General features: G+C 40.9%; 1 protein-coding gene across 5 annotated transcripts in view; it reads left to right on the top strand.

The window, feature by feature from the left end:
• The window catches only part of Tenm1 (teneurin transmembrane protein 1), an 811,210-nt gene that overhangs the window by 763,327 nt on the left and 23,829 nt on the right, over positions 1-24,054 (top strand). For all 5 annotated transcript variants that reach the window (XM_021153953.2, XM_029473265.1, XM_029473263.1 and 2 more), the window contains 4 exons: positions 3,809-4,175; positions 5,576-6,086; positions 18,398-18,570; positions 19,604-19,839. In XM_021153953.2, coding sequence (XP_021009612.1) covers positions 3,809-4,175; positions 5,576-6,086; positions 18,398-18,570; positions 19,604-19,839 — 1,287 coding nt within the window. The remainder of the gene's footprint in view (positions 1-3,808; positions 4,176-5,575; positions 6,087-18,397; positions 18,571-19,603; positions 19,840-24,054) is intronic.

Below are 24,054 nucleotides of genomic sequence, written 5' to 3'. Positions count from 1 at the left end.
GAAAGAAAGAAAGAAAGAAAGAAAGAAAGAAAGAAAGAAAGAAAGAAAGAAAGAAAGAAAGAAAGAAAGGAAGGAAGGAAGGAAGGAAGGAAGGAAAGAGAAAGAGAGAAAGAAAGGAAGAGAGAGAAAAGAAAGAGAGAAAGAAAGAAAGACAGCTGTACAAGTGGCAGCAGCTTCTGCAAGTTAACCTGAGAACCATCTCAATAGCATAGCATTCCGGGATCTCTCCACAACTAATAGATGCTAGTTCCATCAGCCAGAATCAGCTCAAAAACATCACTCCATATGTTGAGGGCAATGTGGAAATGCCTTACGAGTAAATACTGTGTTACTATCGTGTGGGTGTGAAGTCCTAGCTCCTTGATGACTTACCTGGAAATGGATGTATTTAACATGAGAACACATAAAGGGAACTGACAACCTAAAAGCAGTGAAAAGGTCCATCCTCCAAAACACTGGCCCCTTGACTACTAAGTAGGCACACAGCTTTTATCTGAGCAGATCTCATAGACAAGATGCTCTGCTGAATCAAATGGGAATTAAAGGGATTCTGTGTAGTTGGCATAGAAAGTGTCTCAAAAGCACAAAGGCCACTTTAGTCACAGGAAACTGCCAGAGGGTAGCTCATTTGATGGGAAAGAAAACAAACAGACACAATGGCTGGTGTATTTTTGAGGCAATATTAAATCTAATAAACATGACTCCAATAGTATCGGTTTAAATCGGCTTGAGAGACTTGGAGGATTTCACAGCGTGTTTTCTCACCACCAGCTTTTATCTCAGAGGCAGACTTGATAGCTGAGAGCCGAGTCCTTCCCTAGCTTCTGCCAGGTGCGTGCCATTCCTCGGCCTCTGGCCTGGCTTTGGCCCCCAGAGTGGGGATAATTAGAACGTCATTTCAGCCAGCTTTGTTTTTCTGGGTCACTGGCTTCAGACTCCATCAAAAGAGGAGTGTTGTACTGAAATAAATTCATTTCCTCTTCCTCGGCCAGCCCTGACTTATTTCCTGGGGGACCATGTTCCATAGGACTAGAGCACATAGACAGCTTCTGTGCACGTTTGATAGTGTCTAGAGAGGTCCAAGATGGGGGCACAGGATAAAGGAAGGGTCAACCCTCTGCTGCTGCTGCAGCAGCAGCACCACTGGCAGCAGGTTCTCTGTCTCTCTCCAGCAGCACACTGACATGCAAAGGCCTCAGACAGACATGCTGAGGAACACATCACCACAAACTGTTCCGGGAGCTGTTAATGCTGGTGTGTAATGTTTATCCAATGGCCTCCATCCGAAAGGCTCTGTAGAACATGCATACTACAAGCAGAGCTTTATACCCCATTAGCACGCAAATTCCTAGCTGCCCAGAGGCATATGGTACTGACCATAGATGGCCAGCATTTGTAGAGGTGGAGGTAGAGGGCACACAAACTTGTGGGAACACAATAAGAGACACTCAGATATTGGGGTAAATGGCCCCATGTGGTATAATAAGGAGTAGCCAAAGGCAACCTTTGTTCTCCTCACAGCTGCAATTGCTCACCCTTATCAAGCACAAGTAAAAAAAAAAAAAAAAAAAAAACAAAGTTTTCATCTCAGATATCAGATGGGGCCTTTTTCTGCTTTGTTAATCTCTAACCATAAAGCCTCATCCAGCTGAGGAAGGAGAGGGCCTCAAAAAGCAATGACAGCCTACATCTGCTTCCCAAACGTTCAGATTCCACTTAGAAAAACAAAGACTTCCTCCGGCTTTCACTCAAAGCTAAAAAGAACAGTTACATTACTGTCACTATTTTAGTCCTGAATAGGATGCTTTTTCTGCCTTTGTCTAGCCTGAAAGGAGAGAAATGGACAGTAATGGCCGGTGATGTAGGGAGTGCACTATGAAGCACAGTGCTCTAAGAAGTACCTAGAGATAGGTAGTCACTGCCAGGGAATGTCAGGGCAGACACTGAGCTAATTCATGTCCAGAAAGTAGCTACAGTAGACTCATGTTTAGTTTGTGTATTCCCAGCATCTAGCACAGCACTTGGACAGGACATACCACACACACACACACACACACACACACACACACACACACACACACATACACACACCACCTCTGCCTCCTACACTGTCACAACAGCAGCCAGTAAGTTCCATCTTAAACCCAAATAGACCTATGCCACACTTCTATTTAAATCCCATCAGTGGCTACCCCCAGTCACAAGGACAAAACTAACAGAGTGCTTCCTTTCATCAGCTGGTGGATTTGTCTGCCAGAGATGTCATAACAAAGTATCAAAGATTAGTTGTCTTCAATAACAAAAATTTATCTTCTCATATCATTGGACAGCAGAGACCCAAGACACAGGTGTTCATTTTGCCTTAGCAATCTCTTTTTGACATTCAGATGGCTATCTTCTTGCTATGTTCACATACAAACATCTTCATTATCATAATCATGCTTATGATTTAGATTAGGGATCCAGCCTTACAATCTCAACTATCAAAATGTACTCTTTAAATGCCTTTTATTGCAAACACAGTCACATTTAAGGTTAGGACCACAGGATATAAATTTTAAAAGGACAAGATTGGCTCTGTGACATCTAGGCACTCTCTACCTTCTGGTTGACATCACTAATTATTTCTACATACTGAAGCTATATTAATTTTACATACCATCTCTTCTGCTAATATCCTGACTCTATGTCTATGTGAAGGGTTTTCATACCATTTCTATTGCTTCCTTTTCACAACATGGAGAGTAATTGCTAACAGTGCTTCCAAGGGCTCTGCCAGACTAAAGAGTTATTTGAAGGCATAGGTTTATGTCATGGAAACATTTGTTTTAATCCCTAAAGCCTAGCACAAGGCTTAATCCAAGGAATGCTCACAAAGAGAACATTCAGGGAAATAACAAACCAACCCGTTTCTTTGCCAGGGTAGAAGACTAAAGGAGTAAGCAAGATCCAACTAAGTGAGAAATATGTTCCAGCCTAGGACTCCGAATAAGTAGCTAGAGGATTGAACCTGCATAATATAAAAGATGGATATTAAGCACATGTTAATGGCAGGCCCTGTCCAAAAAGGCCATTGATTGAGTAAAATCTGGTTTCCCCAGCTCTCTCTATTGCCCCCAAATCTTTAGGATTTTGCTTTTCTTTTTTTTTTTTAAATTTTTTTATTAGGTATTTTCCTCATTTACATTTCCAATGCTATCCAAAAAGTCCCCAATACACCCCCCCACTCCCCTACCCACCCACTCCCACTTTTTGACCCTGGCGTTCCCCTGTACTGGGGCATATAAAGTTTGCAAGGACTTTGCTTTTCTAAGTATATACAAGACAATAACAGATTGTGTGGGGGGGGGGCGCTGTTTGTAGTGATCCAGAAGCCCTACAGCAACAGCCTTCAAAATCTTGGAGATTTGTAAAAACACAGATGGTTGGATCCCCATACCTAGGGACTATGATACTAGGATGGATACCAGGATTGTTATACTAGGATGGAGCCTCCAAATTTGCATTTCTAATCATTTCCCAAGTGATGCTATGGTAGTTGGTCCAGAGACCACACTGTAAAAACCACTACTCTAAAAGATACTTCTGAGACTGTGGAAAACAATTTATATTGTATTGGGAATAGCAGAGATGATAAATATGCTTACCAGGCTGTGTGATTACCTAGCCATCCCTCATTGCCAGACAGCATCAGTGTCGCTGAAATCAGTAATAGTACAGAAACAATAAGCTATTTGTTATTTTTAAGGTAAAAACATCTCTGGAAAGATGTGGTAACATGGTGATGAGTGCTCTGTTCTTTTTGTAGGTGCGATTAGAGTGGCCAACAGACCTTGCAGTCAATCCCATGGACAATTCATTGTATGTCCTGGATAACAACATTGTGCTGCAAATTTCTGAGAACAGGCGTGTGCGGATCATTGCAGGGCGTCCCATTCACTGCCAGGTGCCCGGCATCGATCATTTCTTGGTCAGCAAAGTAGCAATTCACTCCACCCTGGAGTCAGCTAGGGCCATCAGCGTCTCCCACAGCGGGCTGCTCTTCATCGCTGAAACAGACGAGAGGAAAGTGAACCGCATTCAGCAAGTGACCACCAATGGGGAGATCTCCATCATTGCCGGTGCTCCCACTGACTGCGACTGTAAAATTGATCCCAACTGTGACTGTTTTTCAGGTATGACCTTTTTAGCAATTCAGCAGCTCCCCCTTTCTCTTTTCAAAAGCAAAACCTGCATCAGAAAAGCCTAAAGGAAAACAAAAAGAGTTCATATCAACAATTGTGTGGGCTAGTGGAGAAAGCAATGTATTGAGAGTCAACTCTGACAGATGACTTACTGACCCAGAAAAGCCATAAAACCTGTTCACAATTCATCTGCCTTACTTGTTACAGAGATAAGTGTGTTTCGCCGTCACGTCACTTTGCTGTTCCTAGGATAAACAGATGTAATAACTTTTCAGATTCTCAAAAAGTTAACTATACAAATGTAAGATCATGTAATTATTTTTGCATTAGATAAAGGAAAATAGGTATAAAACATATTTACTGATTTTACTATGAAAAAAAATACTTTCCCTAAGTGACTGCTTTCCACATTAACAACATGTTCTATTAGACATTAGAAGGGACCCCAAGTAGACTGCTTTGAGAATGCATAAGAAAATTAAATTCCACAATGGTAAGTTCTTACTTACAACATCAGTCTCTTACATTACTTGATTTTAAAAGCTCTGAAATTCCAGCAACAACAGTGCCCTTTACTTTTCACTAAAGTAGGAGAGGAAAAGAAGAGCCTTTCCCCCAAACATGGAATAGTTATTTCAGATATCAAACAGACCTCCAAATGTCAACAGTTCTTCTATTCATCTGCCAAATGGAAATCCCGCCATGCTGCATGCAGACCTAGTAAGCTACTCATCCAGGACTGAATGGCCCTCATAAGTTTTGTGTTTCACTGGGCCATAGGAATCCACATCTAGCAAACTGGACAATGTGACTTTGTTCAGTATTTTCAGTATTTTTCTGAACAATGAAACATAAATATATTAGTAATGTGTATCTTTCATTCAAGATAAGTCTAATGTTTATCTCAGTTACTAACTTTGATATTTGGAGTCATTGTTACACTTATAGACAGTATCCGTTACCAGTGGGACAATGGGAATTAACAGAGGAAATGACCTCTAAGCATAGTAGGACTGGAAGGTCTTAAAACAGATCCTGCAAGCAGCAACAGGAATAAGGCTCATGGAATTGCAGGCAAATTTTGTATGGCTATCATTACTTGCTGTTCTTGTATCTTGCAATACAATAGATTCTGAACAGCAGGATTTAGGAATTCACAAAATTGGTGTAACTGAGATAATTACATCTTACTGTTTATCTTTAGTGGTACTGACTCGAGAATTACGATCTTGAATAATGGGTTTCAAAATAATCAGAGGGGGAGATTGCAAAGAATGCTGGTTTACTGGTTTTTTTAATGATTTTTTTTAATGTGTGTTGCTTTACATCTAGGGTATGCCCCCTCAAGTTTCTTTGATGCCAATTATTAATATCAAGGTCTTTCCCCATAGGTGATGGTGGCTATGCCAAAGATGCAAAGATGAAAGCTCCCTCTTCCTTAGCAGTGTCACCTGATGGTACCCTCTATGTAGCAGATCTTGGCAATGTTCGAATTCGTACCATCAGCAAGAATCAAGCCCACCTGAATGACATGAACCTATATGAGATTGCCTCTCCTGCTGACCAAGAACTCTACCAGTTCACTGTAAATGGAACGCACCTACATACCATGAACTTGATAACAAGGGACTATGTTTATAACTTCACCTACAATGCTGAAGGTGATTTGGGTGCAATCACTAGCAGCAATGGCAATTCAGTGCATATACGCCGGGATGCAGGTGGGATGCCCCTGTGGCTTGTTGTGCCTGGCGGACAAGTCTACTGGCTTACCATAAGTAGCAATGGTGTCCTGAAAAGAGTGTCAGCCCAAGGCTACAATTTGGCCTTGATGACCTACCCAGGAAACACAGGACTTCTGGCAACAAAAAGTAATGAAAATGGATGGACAACTGTTTATGAGTAAGTTTCTAATTTCCAATTAAGCCTTTGTTAGGTTTTTATTTGAAGCAGAATTACAGTAAGAACATGGCTTAGTAATTGATGGCTTGTTGCATGCTATTTTCTCCTAATAATCACAGTTAAAAAAAATAAAAAGTAAGTAGTCAAGGAGAAAATTTTACTCAGCTCCTAGGGTGGGCCCCATTTTGCCTAAGCAGTTTGTAGAGCATAATGCTTAAAGTCTAGTGTGACACTGCAGGGGACAGGAATGAGGTAGAAGTCCATGAACTCAACAAATTTACAGCATCCCTGGGAAGACAAGGTAAAATTGCATCTAAATAACAAAGCGAAAGGATACTGCTGAAGCAGTAAAGAAGCAGTGTGATTTAACAAGTATTTACCAATCCCTGTGGGGTCCAATGGATGAATAAATAAGTCTGTGCCCAGGCCAACTCAGTATTCATTGCTGGGAGAGATAAGGGTGAAGTAAGAAAGGAAGAAGTGGACCCTGAAAGGAGAATGTAAAAATCTGTGGAGCAAATGCTGCCCAGCAGCTCTGAGCCCTTGATCACCTCTGTGAGATGGGGAGCCAAGTGTTCCTGTGCAAACTCAGGCTTCCTCAGTGTCCCCACACCAGTGGAAGCTAGCATGCAGTTGCAACCACAGGCTAGTTCTGTAACAACTGCATTTGACTGGGAACTAACATGAAGTATGCAAGCTACTAGGTGGTCCCACAGCATGGAAATAGAGACCATTGTCCTTACCTTGTTCCTAAGTCCATCCACTCAGCAAGCCTGACTGATCAGCCCCCAGGAAGCACTTTCCCCACAAAGGAAACTGCCAAGTTGCTAACAGTGTACCAAGTGAGGATAATCCCTAGAGTCAGAACTCAGAACCTGGGACAACACTCAAGCCAAAGCCTTTAAACATGAAGAAGTTGAGATACCAAGTGTGAGGAGTTTAAGGTGTGACTTTTCTTGTGTGGTTACAGAGAATATGAAGAGAATATGTCCAGGGCACAAAAGCTTTCTGAGGAAAAGAACAAAGCAATTGTCCTTCAAATTTTGGAGCATTTCCCAAAGAAATGCCATTTACACAAAAGACCTGAACAGCTACTCCAATTTCACTTGGAGAAATGTATTCAGTGGTTTCTGTTGCAGGGCTGCAGGGCTTCCTTGTTTTTTTTTTTTTTTTTTTTTTTTTTTTTTTTTTTTTAGTTCTCTTATGTCTTAATAAGAGTAGCAAAAGCTAAAAAGCTACTGCTCTCTAAGGATTTAATTGCTGCTAGATATTGTGGTATGTAATCATCATACATTATTTTATTTGGTTCTCTTTGTTACAACATGGGATAGGGGCTCTTAGCATCCCCATTTTCTAGATAAGTAACTAAGCCACAAATATAATTGATTGGTCCTGTTTCACCCTGATGTCCATACTTTAAAACATTCTTCCTTTAGGAAAATTAATTTCTAGTGAAAAACTTTTGAAGTCATTGAAAATGAGTCTCATTCCAGATCACAAAGCAGTTAAAATGATGTGACAAAAAAAAAAAAAAAACACTCTTTTGAAACCTGACTGTTAAATTCAGTCCTGCAAAGTGGTTATGTTAACTAGTTTTCAAATCAACTAGGTAACCTGTTTCCTTTTCATTCCTTTGACTAATATTTTTTGAGTATTTGCTAAGTACTACTAAATGTTTCAGGCATGTCTAACCTTTAACACTGAGGCACAATGTTATCATCTGCTTAAGTTCACACACAAGAACTATGAAGTCAACTTATAAAAAAAGTCACAAAAATCTCATAATCTTTTAAGTTAGTTAATGAGTTTATATTGACCTTTACTCATAACTATCCTGAAGTGTATGAAGCCTGTAGGCCACAGGCTGGATGTGCCTATTATGTGTGGAGATATAACCACTAATAAAAGATAAAATTCCATTTGCTCATGAACCTTACATTTTACTGGAGGACAGTAAGTGATGTTATATAAAGAATATATGCATACACATATATGGTATAAGATGTATTAATAATTTGGGGGCTAGTAAGATGGCTCGGGAGGTAAAAATGCTTGCCTCTAAGCCTGATAACTTGAGCTTGAGTCCAAGAACCCATATGGTAGAAGGAATGAATTGACTCCCAAAAATTGTTCTCTGACCTCCCACATTCTGCCATGGCACACAAAAATGGATGGATAGATAGATAGATAGATAGATAGATAGATAGATAGATAGGCAGATGATAGAGATTATACTAATAAAGAGATGAATCAAAAATTATGAATACATTTTGAAAATAAGAATGATCAATACTTACTGTCAAAGTAGATGTAGGATTTATAGGGAAAAATTAAGTCAAAGACAACTTCAAAGTTTTTGGCCTAAACACTAAAATATAGAATTTCTATTCTTAGAAAGAAATATTATACAAGATGCTTAATAAGGTAAGAGACTAGAAATTCAATTTGTGACAATTAGTTAAACATCTATTTAACTTTAAGTTAAATAGATGAGTCTGGGTTTGAAGAGAAGTGAGAAATCCACATTTGAAATCCTCCAAAGGTTAAAATATATTTAAGTCCATGAAACAGGTGAGATTGCCAGAAAAGTGAGTATAGACTAAGATAGCAGCATAATGATCCAAAAGTATCTCATCGTTTTTGCTTAAGAAAAATTGTCAAAAGAGACTGAGGAAAGAGGGCCAATGAGCTAGAGAAGCAGTGTGTCCTGAAAGCCACCAGCCCATTTATGCTCTTAAACAACCTGCATTAGGCCAGGTTATTAATAAACAGTAGGAATTCACTCTGGGAGGAGGGGTTGCACACATATGATGTGTGTCAGAACACAACGCTGTGGAGTTGTTGCTGCCTTTCCACCTTTACATGAGTTCAAAGGCTCAAACTCAGGCCACAAAGTCTGGGTAGCAAATGCTTTTACCCAGTAAGACATCTTGCCAGGGGCTAGAAAGTCTAAGATTAAAGTGCCAACAGAATCAGCATGTGGTATGAGGTACTCTCTGCTTGCAGGATGGCACCTCTTACTCTGTGTCTTCATATGGCAGGTAGGGAGCAAAGGAGATAGGCTATATCCCTACAACTCACAGATCTCATTATGGGGGCAGAACCGTTATAACCTAATCATCTCCTAAAGACCCTATCTCTTGCCATTGCACAGATGGTTCAATAGTCAAATTCACTGGCTGCTCTTTCAAAGAACCTGAGATTAATTCCTAGCATGACATGACAGCTCACAACCATCTGTAACTCCAGTCCCCAGGTATTTGATGCCCTCTTCTGTATCAGGCATGCAAGAAGTACACAGACACACATACAGAATAAAAAAAAAACAACTATACACGTAAATTTGAAAAAATAGAACTTAAAACCCAGCTTATAATATTTCAACTTTAAAAATTGGGGGATGTATTCATATTCCATCCCTATATAAAACAGGTGATTCAAAAAGGAAAAGGGGGCTGAGTCTAGAGCTCATTGGTAGGTTGCCTGCCTCACATATACAAGACCCTGGGGACAATGTCCAGCATCCCCAGAAAAAAAATGTGTGTATCAGATATTAATAAATAAGCTGGTCCTAAGAACTGATCATTGTCTGTGAAGATCAGTATTTACCTAAAAGGAGGAAGATTCTAAAACACAGTACAGGACTCAAACCTGAATAGAACAGGTCAATGAAAGACTGGATGGATGCACAAATATCAATGGCACCACTATTCATAATCACCAGGAAGTGTCCTCCAAGTGATGAGGAGATATGCATAATGCAATCTATCAATATGAGCTAATATTAACTCCAAAGTAGAAATGAAGTTTTGATACATGCTAAAACATAAATCAACCTCACAAGCATTGAGTGAAAGAAGATAAGCATGAGAGGGAAAAGACCATATGGTTACATTTACAGAAAATATCCAGAAAGAGCAGATCTATATAGATATAAAATAGATTAGTAGTTGCCAAGAGCTGATGAAAGGAATAAACTGGGGGTTTAGGCAGGCATAAAGAAAAAGGGTTGTTTAGGGAATGATAGAAATGCTCTGGAAGTGGTGGTGATGGTTATATAACATAACCAATGTACTGAAACATTAGTAGCTTGTACCCTTTAAAAGACTACATTTTATGATATGTGAATTATCTCTCAACAATAATTTAAAAAGAAAATAGGAGGAGAAAGATTGGACACAGTAGATAAAGAATTACTTTGAGGGACTTTGCTATAAGCGGTAGAAAAATTACAACTGGTGTCAGGGAAGAGAAATGGAGTCAACAGAAGGGAGTTTTGTTTTCATTTTTTGTTTGATTTGGGATTTGGTTTGAGACAGGGTCTAACTATATATCCTTGGCTGCCTGAAACTCACTATGTAGGCCAGGCTACCCTTGAACTTATAAAAGATTTTAGTGAAATATGTTTGCTTGCTAATGGAAAAGGTACAGTATAGAAATAAAAATTTATGATGCCCAGTAGAAAAGAGAGTGTTACTGAAAGATCAATTTGTATACCAGCTTTTCTGCTGTTGTCACCTTGAAGCAGAGACAATGTGGTAAGCAGTATACCGAGACCTATCACCAGGACTCAGCCTGCAATCAGTAAAGTGGGAGCTACTAACATCATTGTGACATAACCAATATTGAGACTCTAAGGAATAAGAAACACAAGCATCCACAGGGGAGTGCCCTTGGAATTTTATGACCACAAAGAAAAGTTAGAAGTCATCTTATAAATGAGAGAGTCCCAGAATAAGGAGGTAACTTGCCCACTCAGATTGTTTGTTGGCTAGATCTAGAATCAGACTTGTTCTTTCTGTTCTACAACTACCACAATGAATTCCATAAAACGGTGAATATTTGAGACTACAAGAGTGATGGCGCAGAATGTGGAGAACTAGAACAGGAAGTAAATATGAGAACATCATTAGATAAAAAAGGAATGCTCTTCTTTTCCCCTGCCTCCTAACTGCAGCAAGAAGTATGCTGAACAAATTACATGTGTTGAGAGAAGATACCTCTTCCTTTTGAAACTATTTGCTCTCAGGCTGAACAGCAGGCCCTAGTAAACCACAGTCCCTAGGTCCTGGCCACTTAAGAATGCATGACTTTATTGCCCTAATAAATATGCATAAATAGCCTACCTTCTGCATGTGGCTTGTTTCACTTACATCCTTTAACCCAGTCCTGGATATTCCCCAAAAAACTGTCCTTGTCCATCTGAAGTTTGAGAACACAGAATTGGAGCTACTATCTCAATCAGGGTCAGAAGAAGGCTAAGCACGATAGAAGCTGAAAGGCTCTCCTAAAACCTCAAGTATTTCTGTAAAGTGAGAGAGTGGCTTCTTTTTCTGGCTAAAGGGGACAAATTGTTTTCCAAGTTAAAATCAGAATTGTTGTGAGATGAGATGAGAGCAAAGCAAAGTTTGTCAAGATGGAGACCTGCTGTGTAGAAAGACCCATGAGAGTAATCTGCTCAGCTTTTGATTATCTGCAGCTTTGAGAGAAAAACTGACACAGATGACCCTGAACAGTGGGTAATGCAAACGGAACCTAAAACAGTCTCTTGTGCAGCAGGAGTATAGAGGTTTTTATTGTGTGATGGGATATTGTTTAAATAGATTGTTGATTTTCATAACTGATTTGGACCGAGATCAAAATTATACACCCCAAGTATTAGTACTTGAAGCTTCACTGCCCACAAGCATCCTAAGTGTCAGAGTGTGGGGACGTGGAGGTGGGGCAGGGATAAGAAGCTGTCCACAGAGAAATGGCTAACAAGGAGGACTGTCAACATAAGCTTAATACTAGAACAAGGAGAAATGCATTCTGTCCTGACAAGCTAATGGACCCCTAATTGTAATTGACCCGATCACAGTGGAGATCCAAGGGAAAGACTGCTCCTCACATAACTGGGAACTCCTCTTCATCCTGGAAACTGAAATAGGAAGCATGATGCTTTCACTTATTTTTCTGGCATTTGCCTGGCCAAAAAAAAAAAAAAAACACAAAAAACAAAAAAACAAAAAACTTCTGCTACATTAAATAGAAAAAGCCCCAGGCTGAGGCAAGAGAATTGGTTGTGTCTGCTGTCAGGCTGAGCCGAGATAATAATTCCTCAGTGTCTCTTGCCCTGTGTAGGAAGTCCTTGCACTTGGGAGGAAGACCTGTGTATTTCCATGTGTTATTGAACTTTGGGTCCTCTGCCATCTCCATTTCTAGACTGTTAGTTCATTTGTTTGCACACAAAAAGCCACTTAGTGACAAGTGAGAAAAGCTTTCACGATATTTCTCAATACTTTCTAGAGTATTGTTTAAATGCTGAGTCTTGTCATGGGTGGCTAATGAGGGATTACCCTTTCGCCCAGATAAGATTATAAGGGGACAAAGCACATAAGCCATATCTTCATGCAGAAAGTTTCACTCAATAGTCACCCCTCCAAACATTTGAAATTGGGCTGGAGAGAGGCTCATCCATTCACTGCTAAGGCTCATAAACCAAACATATGCAAGATTCTGGTGTCTTCTACAGTCATGGGATCTAAAAGAAACTAAGGTGCTATAAGGTGCAGCCCTTACCTCCAGGCAAGTAAATGACTGCAATTTAGTAGAAGTAGGACTGAGGAGATAACTCAGTTGGTGGAGTTCTTATATAAAATGTGTAGGGTCGAGCATTCTGTCCTTAACCCCATCAAACCACCATCTCAGTAACCTAAAAGGTTCTAATCCAGCCTTAGCTACATGAGACTCTATCAAAAACAAAAATAAAACATCTATCCACATAAACAAGAAGATAAAAATATGGACTGTTCTTTCAGGTATCTAAAGATAGACTCAACATCTTTGTTCAAATACCTCTATTCCAATTCTTGCTATGACTCAAGAATGACGCAAACAGAATTGCAGTGGTGCTTGTAGAGAAGCAAAATAAAGATTCAGAACACATTGAGGCAGAGAAAGTTTCAAAAGCTCCAAAGAAGGTTAGCTGCATTTTCACAGGACATCTATGTAAACTGAGTTGTCCTACTTTGCTTTCTCTTCCTGACCTGAAACACCAAATAAAAGGAAGTTGGGGTGGAAAGGCTTATGTTTACCTGGAAGTTTATATCTATCATTGAGAGAAGTCAGGGCAGGAACTCAAAGCAGGACCCTGGAGGCAGAAGTTGAAGCAGAGACCATGGTGCTTACTGGCCTGTTCCCCATGCTTTATTCAGCCTGATTTCTTGTAGCACCCAGAGATGGCACTATCCACAATGAGCTGGCCTCTCCCACATCAGCCATCAATCACAACAGTGCACCACAGGCTTGCCTACAGGCCAAACTGATGGAAGAATGTTCTCAGTTGTGATTCCTCTTCCCAGATAACTCTAGCTTATGCCAATCTGACACAAACTAAATAGCAACCCTCCCAACACTACTGTAGACAATTCTGTATGCTCTCTAATCCCACTGTTGCTCAGACTGAACACTCCTTTCTATTTTCACTGGCAATGTACAATGACCGCTCATCTACCAAATGAGTAGATACTGTAGTGAGAATCTACTCTTTGCCACACACTGAGAATGCAAAGATGACTGAGTGGTCAAAAGATGTGGACTTACAGTCCAGAGTGGGAGGCAAGTCCCAAGGACATGTGATCACAATACATTGGATAAAAACAAGAGTTCATCATCTTCCCTTGTAGGAGCTGAGACTGTATCCTCCTCAAAATCTCTACTGCTCTCAGTCTCCCCATACATAGTTCACTGTCATCAAAACACTAATCGGGTCTCCCCAACCCCTCCCCCAAAATCTTTCCATGCCTCTATGTTACCTTCTTTGCCTCTATATAACTTCATATTTACCTCAAGAGCCTGGTATACCAACCCCACTGTGCTCACTTCTCCAGCATTCTCTCCACTTCCTTCCTATAGGAACCTTGTTCTCAAACAGCATTTTTCCAAAGGACATTCCACATAAAACAAACAGCATTTTCCCAAAGGGCATCCCCATAAGTCTGTGCTGGTGTTCCTGCTCCAGTTTTATTTGAAAGGCCTTTTTTCCCTCCCTGGTGTCTGCACACCTTCCATGATTGAAACATTACCACTTCATGATCTTCCTCCCTCTCTTATGCTCAGCCCAGTAGGAACTGACTTCTGCCTTTACTGGGCTTCTATGGTTCTTCCTTTACATATGCACTAGCAATATCCTGGAACTAAATGGATTTTTGGTGCAGGTCTCATCTGCCCTACTAGAGCCTGTGGGTTTCACGAAACACTGTATTCCCAGGACCTATAGCACATGACTCTGATAGCCGAATGAAAGTCAAATGAGAACAAAAGGGCATTGTGGACTTGGAAGTGCATAATAAAAATCAAAATGCTATTGCTGGTGGGAAAGATGGGATCTACTATTTCCTAAAGAATGCTTATTAGATTGGTCAGTTTTGACCTGAGGGATTATAGAGGTCTGACTTCTTTGTCCTTCCTTTTAAAAATATAAATAATGAATCACACATTTATTAATCTGAGTATTTTCTTGTAAGCAAAGGTAGAGGAGCTTCCAGCTTCTATTCAGTGCAGTTTAGAACTGGCTTAAATGCTCCTCGGGGGGAAGATTGCACTATCCTTTATGAGAAAAGATTAGACCAAATATATTTTTAATAATGTATAAATATAACTTCCCCCAACTAAAGTATATCCCCCTCAAGGATAATGAATTCTAGGAGCTGGAGAGATGGCTCAGCAGTAAAGAGCACTGGCTGCTCTTCTAGAGGATCCAGGTTCAATTTCCAGCAAGGATAGGCTCAAAACTGCCTGTCCCTCCAGTTCCAGGGATACCATCTTCTGGTTTCCATGGGCACTAGGCATTCGGTTGATGCACAGACGTACATGCTGGGAAACCACCCATACATATCAATTCTATTTATTTTTTTAAAGATGAATTTCCTTTACATACTCTACCAGAGCATATACATGTGAGCATGAACATACACATACACACACATGTTATACCTACAGTCTATCACAGTGTTGAACTAAAGGAAAAGTTTCAATACTACTGTTATCCCTTCCTGTAAGAGCACTGCAAAATCAGTCTAGAAGTGAACAATATGATGATAAATCTCCTCTTACCAAACTCACTACTAATGACTAGGAAGGCAATATCCATTGTCTAGTGGTGCATTCCCCTGGCAGAATTTTTGTTCCTGGTTAAGTGAGCTCTCTATAGTGCCTAGAGAAAGGAGTGGACTGTTCCCATGATGTGGCCTGAGGGGATCAGTTGAAGCATATTGGCTTATACTCTCTGCACCAAAGGATGCAAGCTCCAAAGGGAAAAACACGACATGAGAGAATTTTGATTAAACTTGTTTCTTTGACATTCAGCCCGGAAAGATGCATTCCCCAGTGATGGGAGTTTGGGAGGGAGGGACTCAAGCAAACCCTGAGAAATCAAAGGCCCTCTTTCTTTCTTGTCCACTTTGAGCAATCTTTCCAAACTTGAGGGAATTACCCACTGATGTTTACATCTGCCTGTAGCTCTTCCTTTGGTAATGACCCCACAGAAGTGAGGTGGGCCTCTTCTGTTTTGATCCAGAGCCATATAAATGATTGAGCACATGAGAGACACCACACTACAAACACTGCCAAATGAAACTGCTTTTTGACTGGGATGAGCACAATGTGGCTGTGTAAGAATGTTGAAGGCTGAAGTTCTATGATCGAGCTACATACACTTTGTAATAAGAATGTCTGCCCAGCCACAGAGAAGAATGAGGCAAGATGCCTTTCTAGCCACTAAGAGACTAGACACGCCTATAGTAAAGGGTACTTTATTCCCTGAACCACTGCCTCCCTCGTGAGAAAAGAACCAATCAGCACCCTCCCACCTACATCTATCTGAGCACCTCGAGTATTATCCAGAAGTAGCTTCCCCTTCCCAATGCACTTCTGCAGACTTGGGAAGCAGGGTCGGGACTGTGCTTGTGATGTTGAGAATAAGCAGGAAAATGCATCTCAGGCAAAAAGTATATGGCTTAGTGTTAACAGATAGCAACTAGATTGGTTAACAAACCAAATTTGTCTCCCAGCCTTTGCTGTGGCTCACCAGAACTCTGGACTCTGGCGTGTATGTGTGTTGATAGCTCTCAATGGCATCTGAACTTGTCTGTGTCTCACAAAGGGACACAACCACTGAACTCTTTCCTATGGAATGTTGTTCAAACTCAAGGAGACAGCTGGGGTAGAGCTCAGGTATAGAGCTCTTGCTCCCAATTCAATTCCAATAAAGCAAATAAAATACGACACAGGTCTGTATGGCTAGGAGGGGAAAAGAAAGTAGCTGCCTCCCAGATGGAAAGTCACCTGACAAACACCTTTCCCTACAACATTTCAGGGCTGATGTCCTGCCAGAATGAAGAACAGTGGCATTGGTTAAGATTTGAGGCAAGCCCTTAGAATCCAGGAAAGGGAAAGCAATGGGGCAGAGTTGCTCAGGCCGAATGGGGAGCAGGAAGGAACTGCTGCACAATCCAAGCTGCTAGACTGGCACACTCTCTGCTGAGGAAAGCTTGTAGCAGCTGCCCTCTATCTGCAAGTTGGAAACTTTTCCTACAGGGAGCAGCAGGTTGATTGCTTTTGATGATAAGAGCTGGACATTGTTTTCATCCTCTGGAAGCACCACCCGACAGACAAAGGCTAGGGCTTTACCTAGACCTGCACCTACACCTCCTCACCCCCGTACCACTAACACTAATACTAGTACGAATGCACAGCCTTTCTATGCTGTTTTCTGAACGGAGGCTTGCTGCTTACAGGTGCAGAGCCCCAGAGCAGGCTGTGAGCAAACAGGCTGTACAAAGGAAGGATTTTACCATTAACCACAGGCACAAATAGCAGTGTTGACAATGAGTCCTTTCCTGCACAGTAACAACACACCGAACATTTTGAGTGAAGCCCATTTAAAGAAAAACAAAACAAAACAACAACAACAAAAAGAAAACCAAATTAATGGACATAACAGTTGGCATGTCTGTGATGTCTGATTGTCTGCGCACACACACACAACTGTTTTAACTGATAATCTATGTGTGCCCATAGACACAATATACACATAGGAAATTGAACTTGGAACAGCTTGTGTACCCTCAAGTGCAGCTCCCTCTTCTAAAACACGGATTAGCCAAAAATTGGTCTAGATTTTAAAATTTCAACAGCTACTTAGGGCCAAGGTCCTCAAAACCTGATGGAATCGCACTGAGCTATGCCTCCTGATTCACAGAAAGGAGAGTGGGAGAGAGCCGGACTCACCACTGTGTCTTTGCTGGGTCCTGTTCACTTGGGGTAAAAAAAAAAAAAAAAAAAAAAAAAAACGAATATAATTGTTTAACATTTTAAAAGCAAATAAAAGAGCTTAAATATTTTGCAATTTGCAACTTGAAAAGGAAACAGTAATGGGTTTCCAAGTGTGTGTCTTTACTTTTAATGAACTGTTTATTTTTCATGGTTCCATTGGCAATAAAAGACCAGCTCCCCATCAAAAGCCTTCAGGGAGGCACAGTTTCCATTTGGAGGACAGTGAGATTGCCAATAATTTTGATTTTTTTTTTTTTTACAAAAAGTAAACCCACTAGACTGTATTTCCAGATATGGGTTATTGCCTATTATCCCAGGTAATTATTATTTTTGTGTGTCTTCCTCATAGAGGCAAATTACAAAACATTTATACACTATATTCCAGAAAGATAAAAAGAATTTAAGTGAGACCAAGATCGAGGGCCTCCAGAACGTTTTAATGAACATGTTTCCATTATCCTGTCTGCTTGTTCGTTTTGTTGGAAGAATGATTCATTCATTTCAAATTTGGCAACTTAAACAGCAGCAAATGATCATTTTTCCCATCACAATGCAAAGTCAGTTGATTGGCCTGCTTGGGCTTTGAAGGCCCTTTCATGGCTCCTTTGTCTTTGACAACAGCACCCTCTGCTGGTTTTCATCATTCATCGCCGGTAGTGGGACCGACCCAAATTGCAGAGGCCTCCCTGGAACATTGCACACAGCAGGACATGATTCATAAATCAGGTTTCCCTCCTGGTGATTCATTACCAGATATATATTTTTTCTGTAAAACAGCACAGCTCAAGGAAGTCATCAGGAATTCAGAAGCTTCAAAAACTACCTTCTTTTGATTAATCATCCCTCTGACCTTTTTCTTCTTATTCAACAAGGTTAATAATATTTGTTATCACTCAAAGTAAAACTGTATTAGCTTCCAAATGATTTTTTTACCTTGCATCGGCCAGTTGTTAATGCCAAGAGGCTTCGGAGTTGACGTTTGTTCTGTTCCTCAGGTATGACCCCGAGGGACATCTGACCAATGCAACTTTTCCTACTGGAGAGGTCAGCAGCTTCCACAGTGACCTGGAGAAGCTGACAAAAGTGGCACTAGACACTTCCAACCGCGAAAATGTCCTCATGTCAACCAACTTGACAGCAACCAGCACTATCTACATTTTAAAACAAGGTAAATGATCTTCAGAACTCCACCTGCTTTCAGGTGTCTGGTCAAACGTCTGCTCCCTGTTAAGGAACTAAATTCCCCTCTGATTGAGAAGATGGGTTCTCCCTTCTCTTTTCCAGCTGGAACACAGACAAATTCAGATTTTTCACAAGTTCACATATCCACTCTGGGCCCCAATCTCTGTGGGAGTAATGAGGTTAAATTCTGCCAAGTCTGATCTCCCATCAAGTCATTTCCCAACACCCAGCCATTTGTAAAGCTCTTTTAGGGTTTTCCTACATTGGAAGACAATAATAGAGTCTGTGCCCCATCTGAGTCTAGCCTCCCAGATCAGATCTGACATGGGTGAATACAAAGGACAAATTAGGCAATGCACCAGGGAAGGATACAAGTGCTATGAGAGAATTAAAACCACAAAGAGAGGAGGAGGAAAAGAATTGAAGAAAAAATACAATCTCAAAGGAAATGTGTTAGAAGCTATAGAGGGAGTGGACAAAGAAATAGTTTTTCACTGTCTAGACATCAGAACTCACTCTGTTGCTAGGGTGTGGGGAAACTCACTCCAAAATGAGTAAAACCAACTTTTCAGTGGCTATGATATCATCTGCAGTGGCTAGGATGCCATCCGCAGGTGGCAGGATGCTGAGTTGAGTTTCATACTCTTCTCATTCGAGCTCCCAGCATATCAAACTAAGATATCACATTCAACAGGTCAGAGAGGAATTGTGTTGGTGTATGCTTTTAAGAGAGAACCAACAACCAGAGACAGACAGACAGACAAACAGACAGACCAGCCTACAGTGTGACACAGCAGTATTTTATCCTGTCACAAGATATAGCCCAGCTATGAAAGTAACAGGACCCAAATGGGTAAAGAATGCATATGTGAGAGTGGGGTTCTAGCTTAGAGTGCAATTAGGCCTCCCTACCCCATCTGTTCAGCCTTAAATGTGTCTCTTGGAGCTCAACTTTACCAGCCCCCTCCTCCTCTTCTTCTTTCTCCTCCCTCCCCTCTCCTCTGCTCCTCTGTCTACAGAAAATACTCAAAGTACCTATCGGGTGAGTCCAGATGGTTCACTACGTGTCACCTTTGCCAGTGGGATGGAGATCAACCTCAGCTCGGAGCCCCACATCCTGGCAGGGGCTGTCAACCCCACTCTGGGCAAATGCAACATATCGTTGCCTGGAGAGCACAATGCAAACCTCATTGAGTGGAGACAGAGAAAGGAGCAAAACAAAGGCAACGTTTCAGCTTTTGAGAGAAGACTGAGGGTGAGTAAGCCCTTCCCTTTTTAGCAAAGGACAAAAGTTCACTGGGTTCCCTTGGACAGTAAAGAGCCTCCCTCAACGGAAGTCTCACTTCACCAAAGCTTTTCCAGGTGACTGGCTAGCTTCTATGATACACTAATTCGAGAGAGCACTAATGGCTGATAATGGTCCAGTATCCTTAAGTGTGCATACTAATAGGAGCTTTCTTTGTCATTAGCCAGTTAAAGTGCTCTAATCATAGCAATTTCAGGCACCAAGAAAGTCTAGGGTTGGAGAAATATCTTTATCAAGGAGCCCTGCAGTACCCACCTCAGCCTGCCTTGGAGATGATTATTAGATTCCCCAAGTTGACCCTCATTCCCACTTTTGGGTGGAGAGAAAATGGTGTAAGAGATAAGGCTCTGTTTAGACAAAGGCAACATGGAAGGGCAAAGTCGGTGGGCGGTTCTATTGCCCTACATCCGTTGTAGAGCCGTGGGAGCAAAGAACAGGACAGAGACTGAGATGGAGTGCTCAAACGAGCTTGTCTGGCGGAACTGAAAGCTTTTGGGAGTTCCCAAGTCAAAAAACAGTTCCCTACAGTTAAGCAGAGCCCTCTGTCAGAAACACTGCCCCGCAGTGCAGGAAGCTTGCAAACACCACAGAACCCTCTCCACCTATCCTTTCTTGAACATTAACCAGTGTATTGGCAACTTGACTAACATCAGAACAACAGCCAGTCTGCAGGAAGTATTCATTATTGAGGCAGGGCCTCAGAACATCTGCATCACACCCAGGATACAGAAAATGCTTTACATTCTTCTCACTCGGCTGTGAAAGAACTCTGGGGAATTGAATGCTGTAGAAATACAACCACCAACCAACCATCAGGCTGCAGAGAGAAGCAGTAAACCAACCAGTCATATGTCTCCATGCAAAAAAAAAAATGTTCATCTACAAGTGTGCTTACTTTTTAACCAGCTCTCTTGATGGCACATAAATAACCGCTACTGTAGTTGTCTAGTTGAACAAGTCAATTTGCATGTTTCAGTTCTATTGATTGGACTGTAATAGAACATTTGCCAGATAGGCCCCTGAATTAAGAAGTGCATCCCAATCAAATATGCAAAGCTCTAGATGTGTATGAAAGTCAGCATTTATGACTGAAGTCTTCGAGAAATGCAGTTGCTGCATAGATGTTTGAATGAGAAAGTCAAATGATCTGACCCTGGTACCCAGTTTTCTAACTTGTCTTAAAAAGCTGTTTTGTTGCAGTGGTTTGGGTTTGGGTTTGCTTTTGAGACCAGGTCGCTTTCTGTATCCCAGGCGATGCTCAAACTGATGGTTTTCCTGCCATAGCCTGAGTACTAGGATTAAAGGCGTTTCTGTGAAATGAAAATGTAATGCTATGGAAAAGAAAGACTTCTCTACAAAAAGCTTATCATCCTAATTACTGATCACAGAAAAGCTGATCTTTTTTTAGTTCCTCCCCCAGCTTATGTACTTATTAAAATATTATGAACCTAATCAAATAGAGTATAACCTTGGAGATTTTTCATTCTTTGGGGTAACACATTCTCTACTACTATGTGACCCTAGGATATTCTAAGATGGCTCACTCTGTATTCTCCCCTCCAGATTCAGATAATAGAAATTGTCAACTATAATCCATACCTTATAGCCCAAAATTGTCTTACTTTTGAAAAGCTAGTAGCCATAAAACACTGAGGAGCAGTTTAGTCCTGAAAACGAATGGGTTTAGTAAGTGCTAATTATAAGCTGACCCACATTGCAACTAACTCCATGCTTTTATCCTCTATGGAACTTCAAATGTACTCCCTGAGGTCTTGGAAATGAAGGATTGGGCACCTTATTGGCCAGGTGCTATGACTGTGCAGGTCCCTAGAAATCTAATAACAGTGTTTTACATAGATTTAGTTCCTCGGGGTTAACAAAATGTTCTTACTGCCAGCATTTTATTTGATCACCACAGCCATCAATTGTTGTTATTCCCAATTTACAGAGAAAGACACCAAGGCTCAGAGAGGTCAACTGATTTGCCCAAAGTCAAACAGCTATTACAGCTCAGCGCCAGAGCTGAGATGCAGGTATTCCCCTGGTATGGCACTGTTTCTACTGCAGCATGCTGTGCTGCCTTGTTCCTTAAAATAATTAATCTATAAATCATTGCCCCACTCAGTACAGGCACCTTGGCAGAGCCTGACTCCTCATTTCAATGCTGACAAAAAGAGACAAATAATCGACTCTAATGTACTGGCAAGTGTGGGTGGTTCAGGACAACTGGCTGGCCTCCAGGCAAAGAAAGCATGAAGGAGATAAAAGGAGAAGAGAGGCTGTTTAACTGGTTAATCCTTACCTGCCTTCCCCATTCACAGGATTTGGTACATTGCTGCTTCGGCTTCCCTGTGCCAGACATGGAATGGAATGCCTAGTGGGATGGAGGGGTTCCCAAAAGACAGGTGTAGATTAAGTTGGACAAAGCAATTATTCTTTGCCCATTGATATTCTTTTAAGTTCACTTAACCCTGGCAGGTTTGCAAGCAAACAGCTGATGACAATGTTCTCATTTTCTGACTAGGTATACAGTGAACCATTTGTAAGTATACCTGTAAAAAAAAGGGGGAGGGGTCCCCGATGCTCTCCAATTCCAAGGTGCGATGACTGAATCATTTGTTTCTTCTGCTGACGCTGCTGTTCCAGAGCATGGGCAGAGGTTCACATAGTCAGGATACAGGAGAGCAAGGATGTAGGAAACCCTTGCCATGCTGTGAGCACTGGGACACCTCTAAAAAGCTACTCTAGTGATTTGTAAATGTGCTTGAGCAGCGGATCATAAAACACTAATTGTCCAGGCACAAAGGGACAGCTTCATCTAAAGGGCCATTTGGTAAGCTGATGGACATCCCATCTTCCAAAATCTACATATCATTGCCTCAGATTTCCTAGAGGGAAAGAAAATCAGGAAAAAATGCATCTTTTTATTTTTTTTCTAAAAAGAAAAAAAAAAAAACAAGAATTAGTTTCCTCCAGTGATCACTGGGGATTTCTTCCCCACTCACACAAAGTCAAGGTGAGAGAAACAAATTGTGAGGAAACATAATATTATGTGCAGCCCAGCCAGGCCAGAGATCTGTTATATCTGCCATCTTTCACAGGCACCGTTAAGTGAAATAAATCACATTAATATCCTGAAATTTCATTTATTTTTTTTTTAAATCTATTTCCCCTAACTTGAGTTGTGTCTGAATCACAAGTAAAATACTTCTGCATCCAATCAATGTATCTTCTCATCTGCTGTATCAATCTGTCCCCATAAATATATTTCCCTGGACAATAGAGGAATTAGAGTACAGATAACAACAGAGGGAATTGTCAAGGAATTGGACATTCACCAAAAGCAAACTGCTTTAACAGCTACAAACATATTGCGCCTTGCTGTGTCTGTGGATAACTATGTCCTAATGAGACTTATCCTAGTACTGAGTCCCAGAGTCCTTTACAAGATTTCATAGAGTGAGCAGCAAAATCCTGGAACTACAACCTACTCTATCTTCTTTTGAAAAATAAATAATTGAAAAAGCGTTTGAACCCAAACTTAAAGAATCAATGATTATATATTAACAAGCAGAAAGAAGCAAATACTAACACCATCACAGGTGATTTTTCCTCTGTTTAAAGACAACTGAAAAGGGTACAGGTTGTGTGCGTGTGCGTGTGTGTGTGTGTGTGTGTGTGTTTTGTATGTGGAGACAGAGTTACTCTCTGGTGTTATGCTCAGAAATCATCTACCTTTTTTTTGAAATGGAGTCTCTTACTGAGACCCAGAGCTCGCCAATTTGGTTAGGCTTGCTAGATAGCCAGCAGAAGGGAACTTCTTGTCTCCATTACCCTAGCCCTAAAGTTGTAAGTGCACACTATTGTGCCTGGCTTTTCTTACATGGATGCTAGGGATAGAATTCATGTCCTCTTGCTTGTACTGGAGGCAATTTATGATCTTCTACCCTCAGAGTATGATTTTTAAGTGCAAATGATTTTTAAATTCACATGTGATCTGAAATCTCAAAGGGATGAAAATTTTTGCTAAAATGCAGGGTCTGAAGCTGACAAATAGTGGAGAATTGAAGAGTGAGCCGAAAGTGTAGTAGCATTCACTTCTATTTTCAGAAATGCCTGACAGAGCCATCAGCTGTAAAGTTGGAGTTCTTTTTTTTTTTTTTT

The sequence above is a fragment of the Mus caroli genome, chromosome X, assembly GCF_900094665.2.
Source record: "Mus caroli chromosome X, CAROLI_EIJ_v1.1, whole genome shotgun sequence".
Lineage (NCBI taxonomy): Eukaryota > Metazoa > Chordata > Mammalia > Rodentia > Muridae > Mus > Mus caroli.
This window is presented reverse-complemented; position numbering and strand designations above follow the sequence as displayed.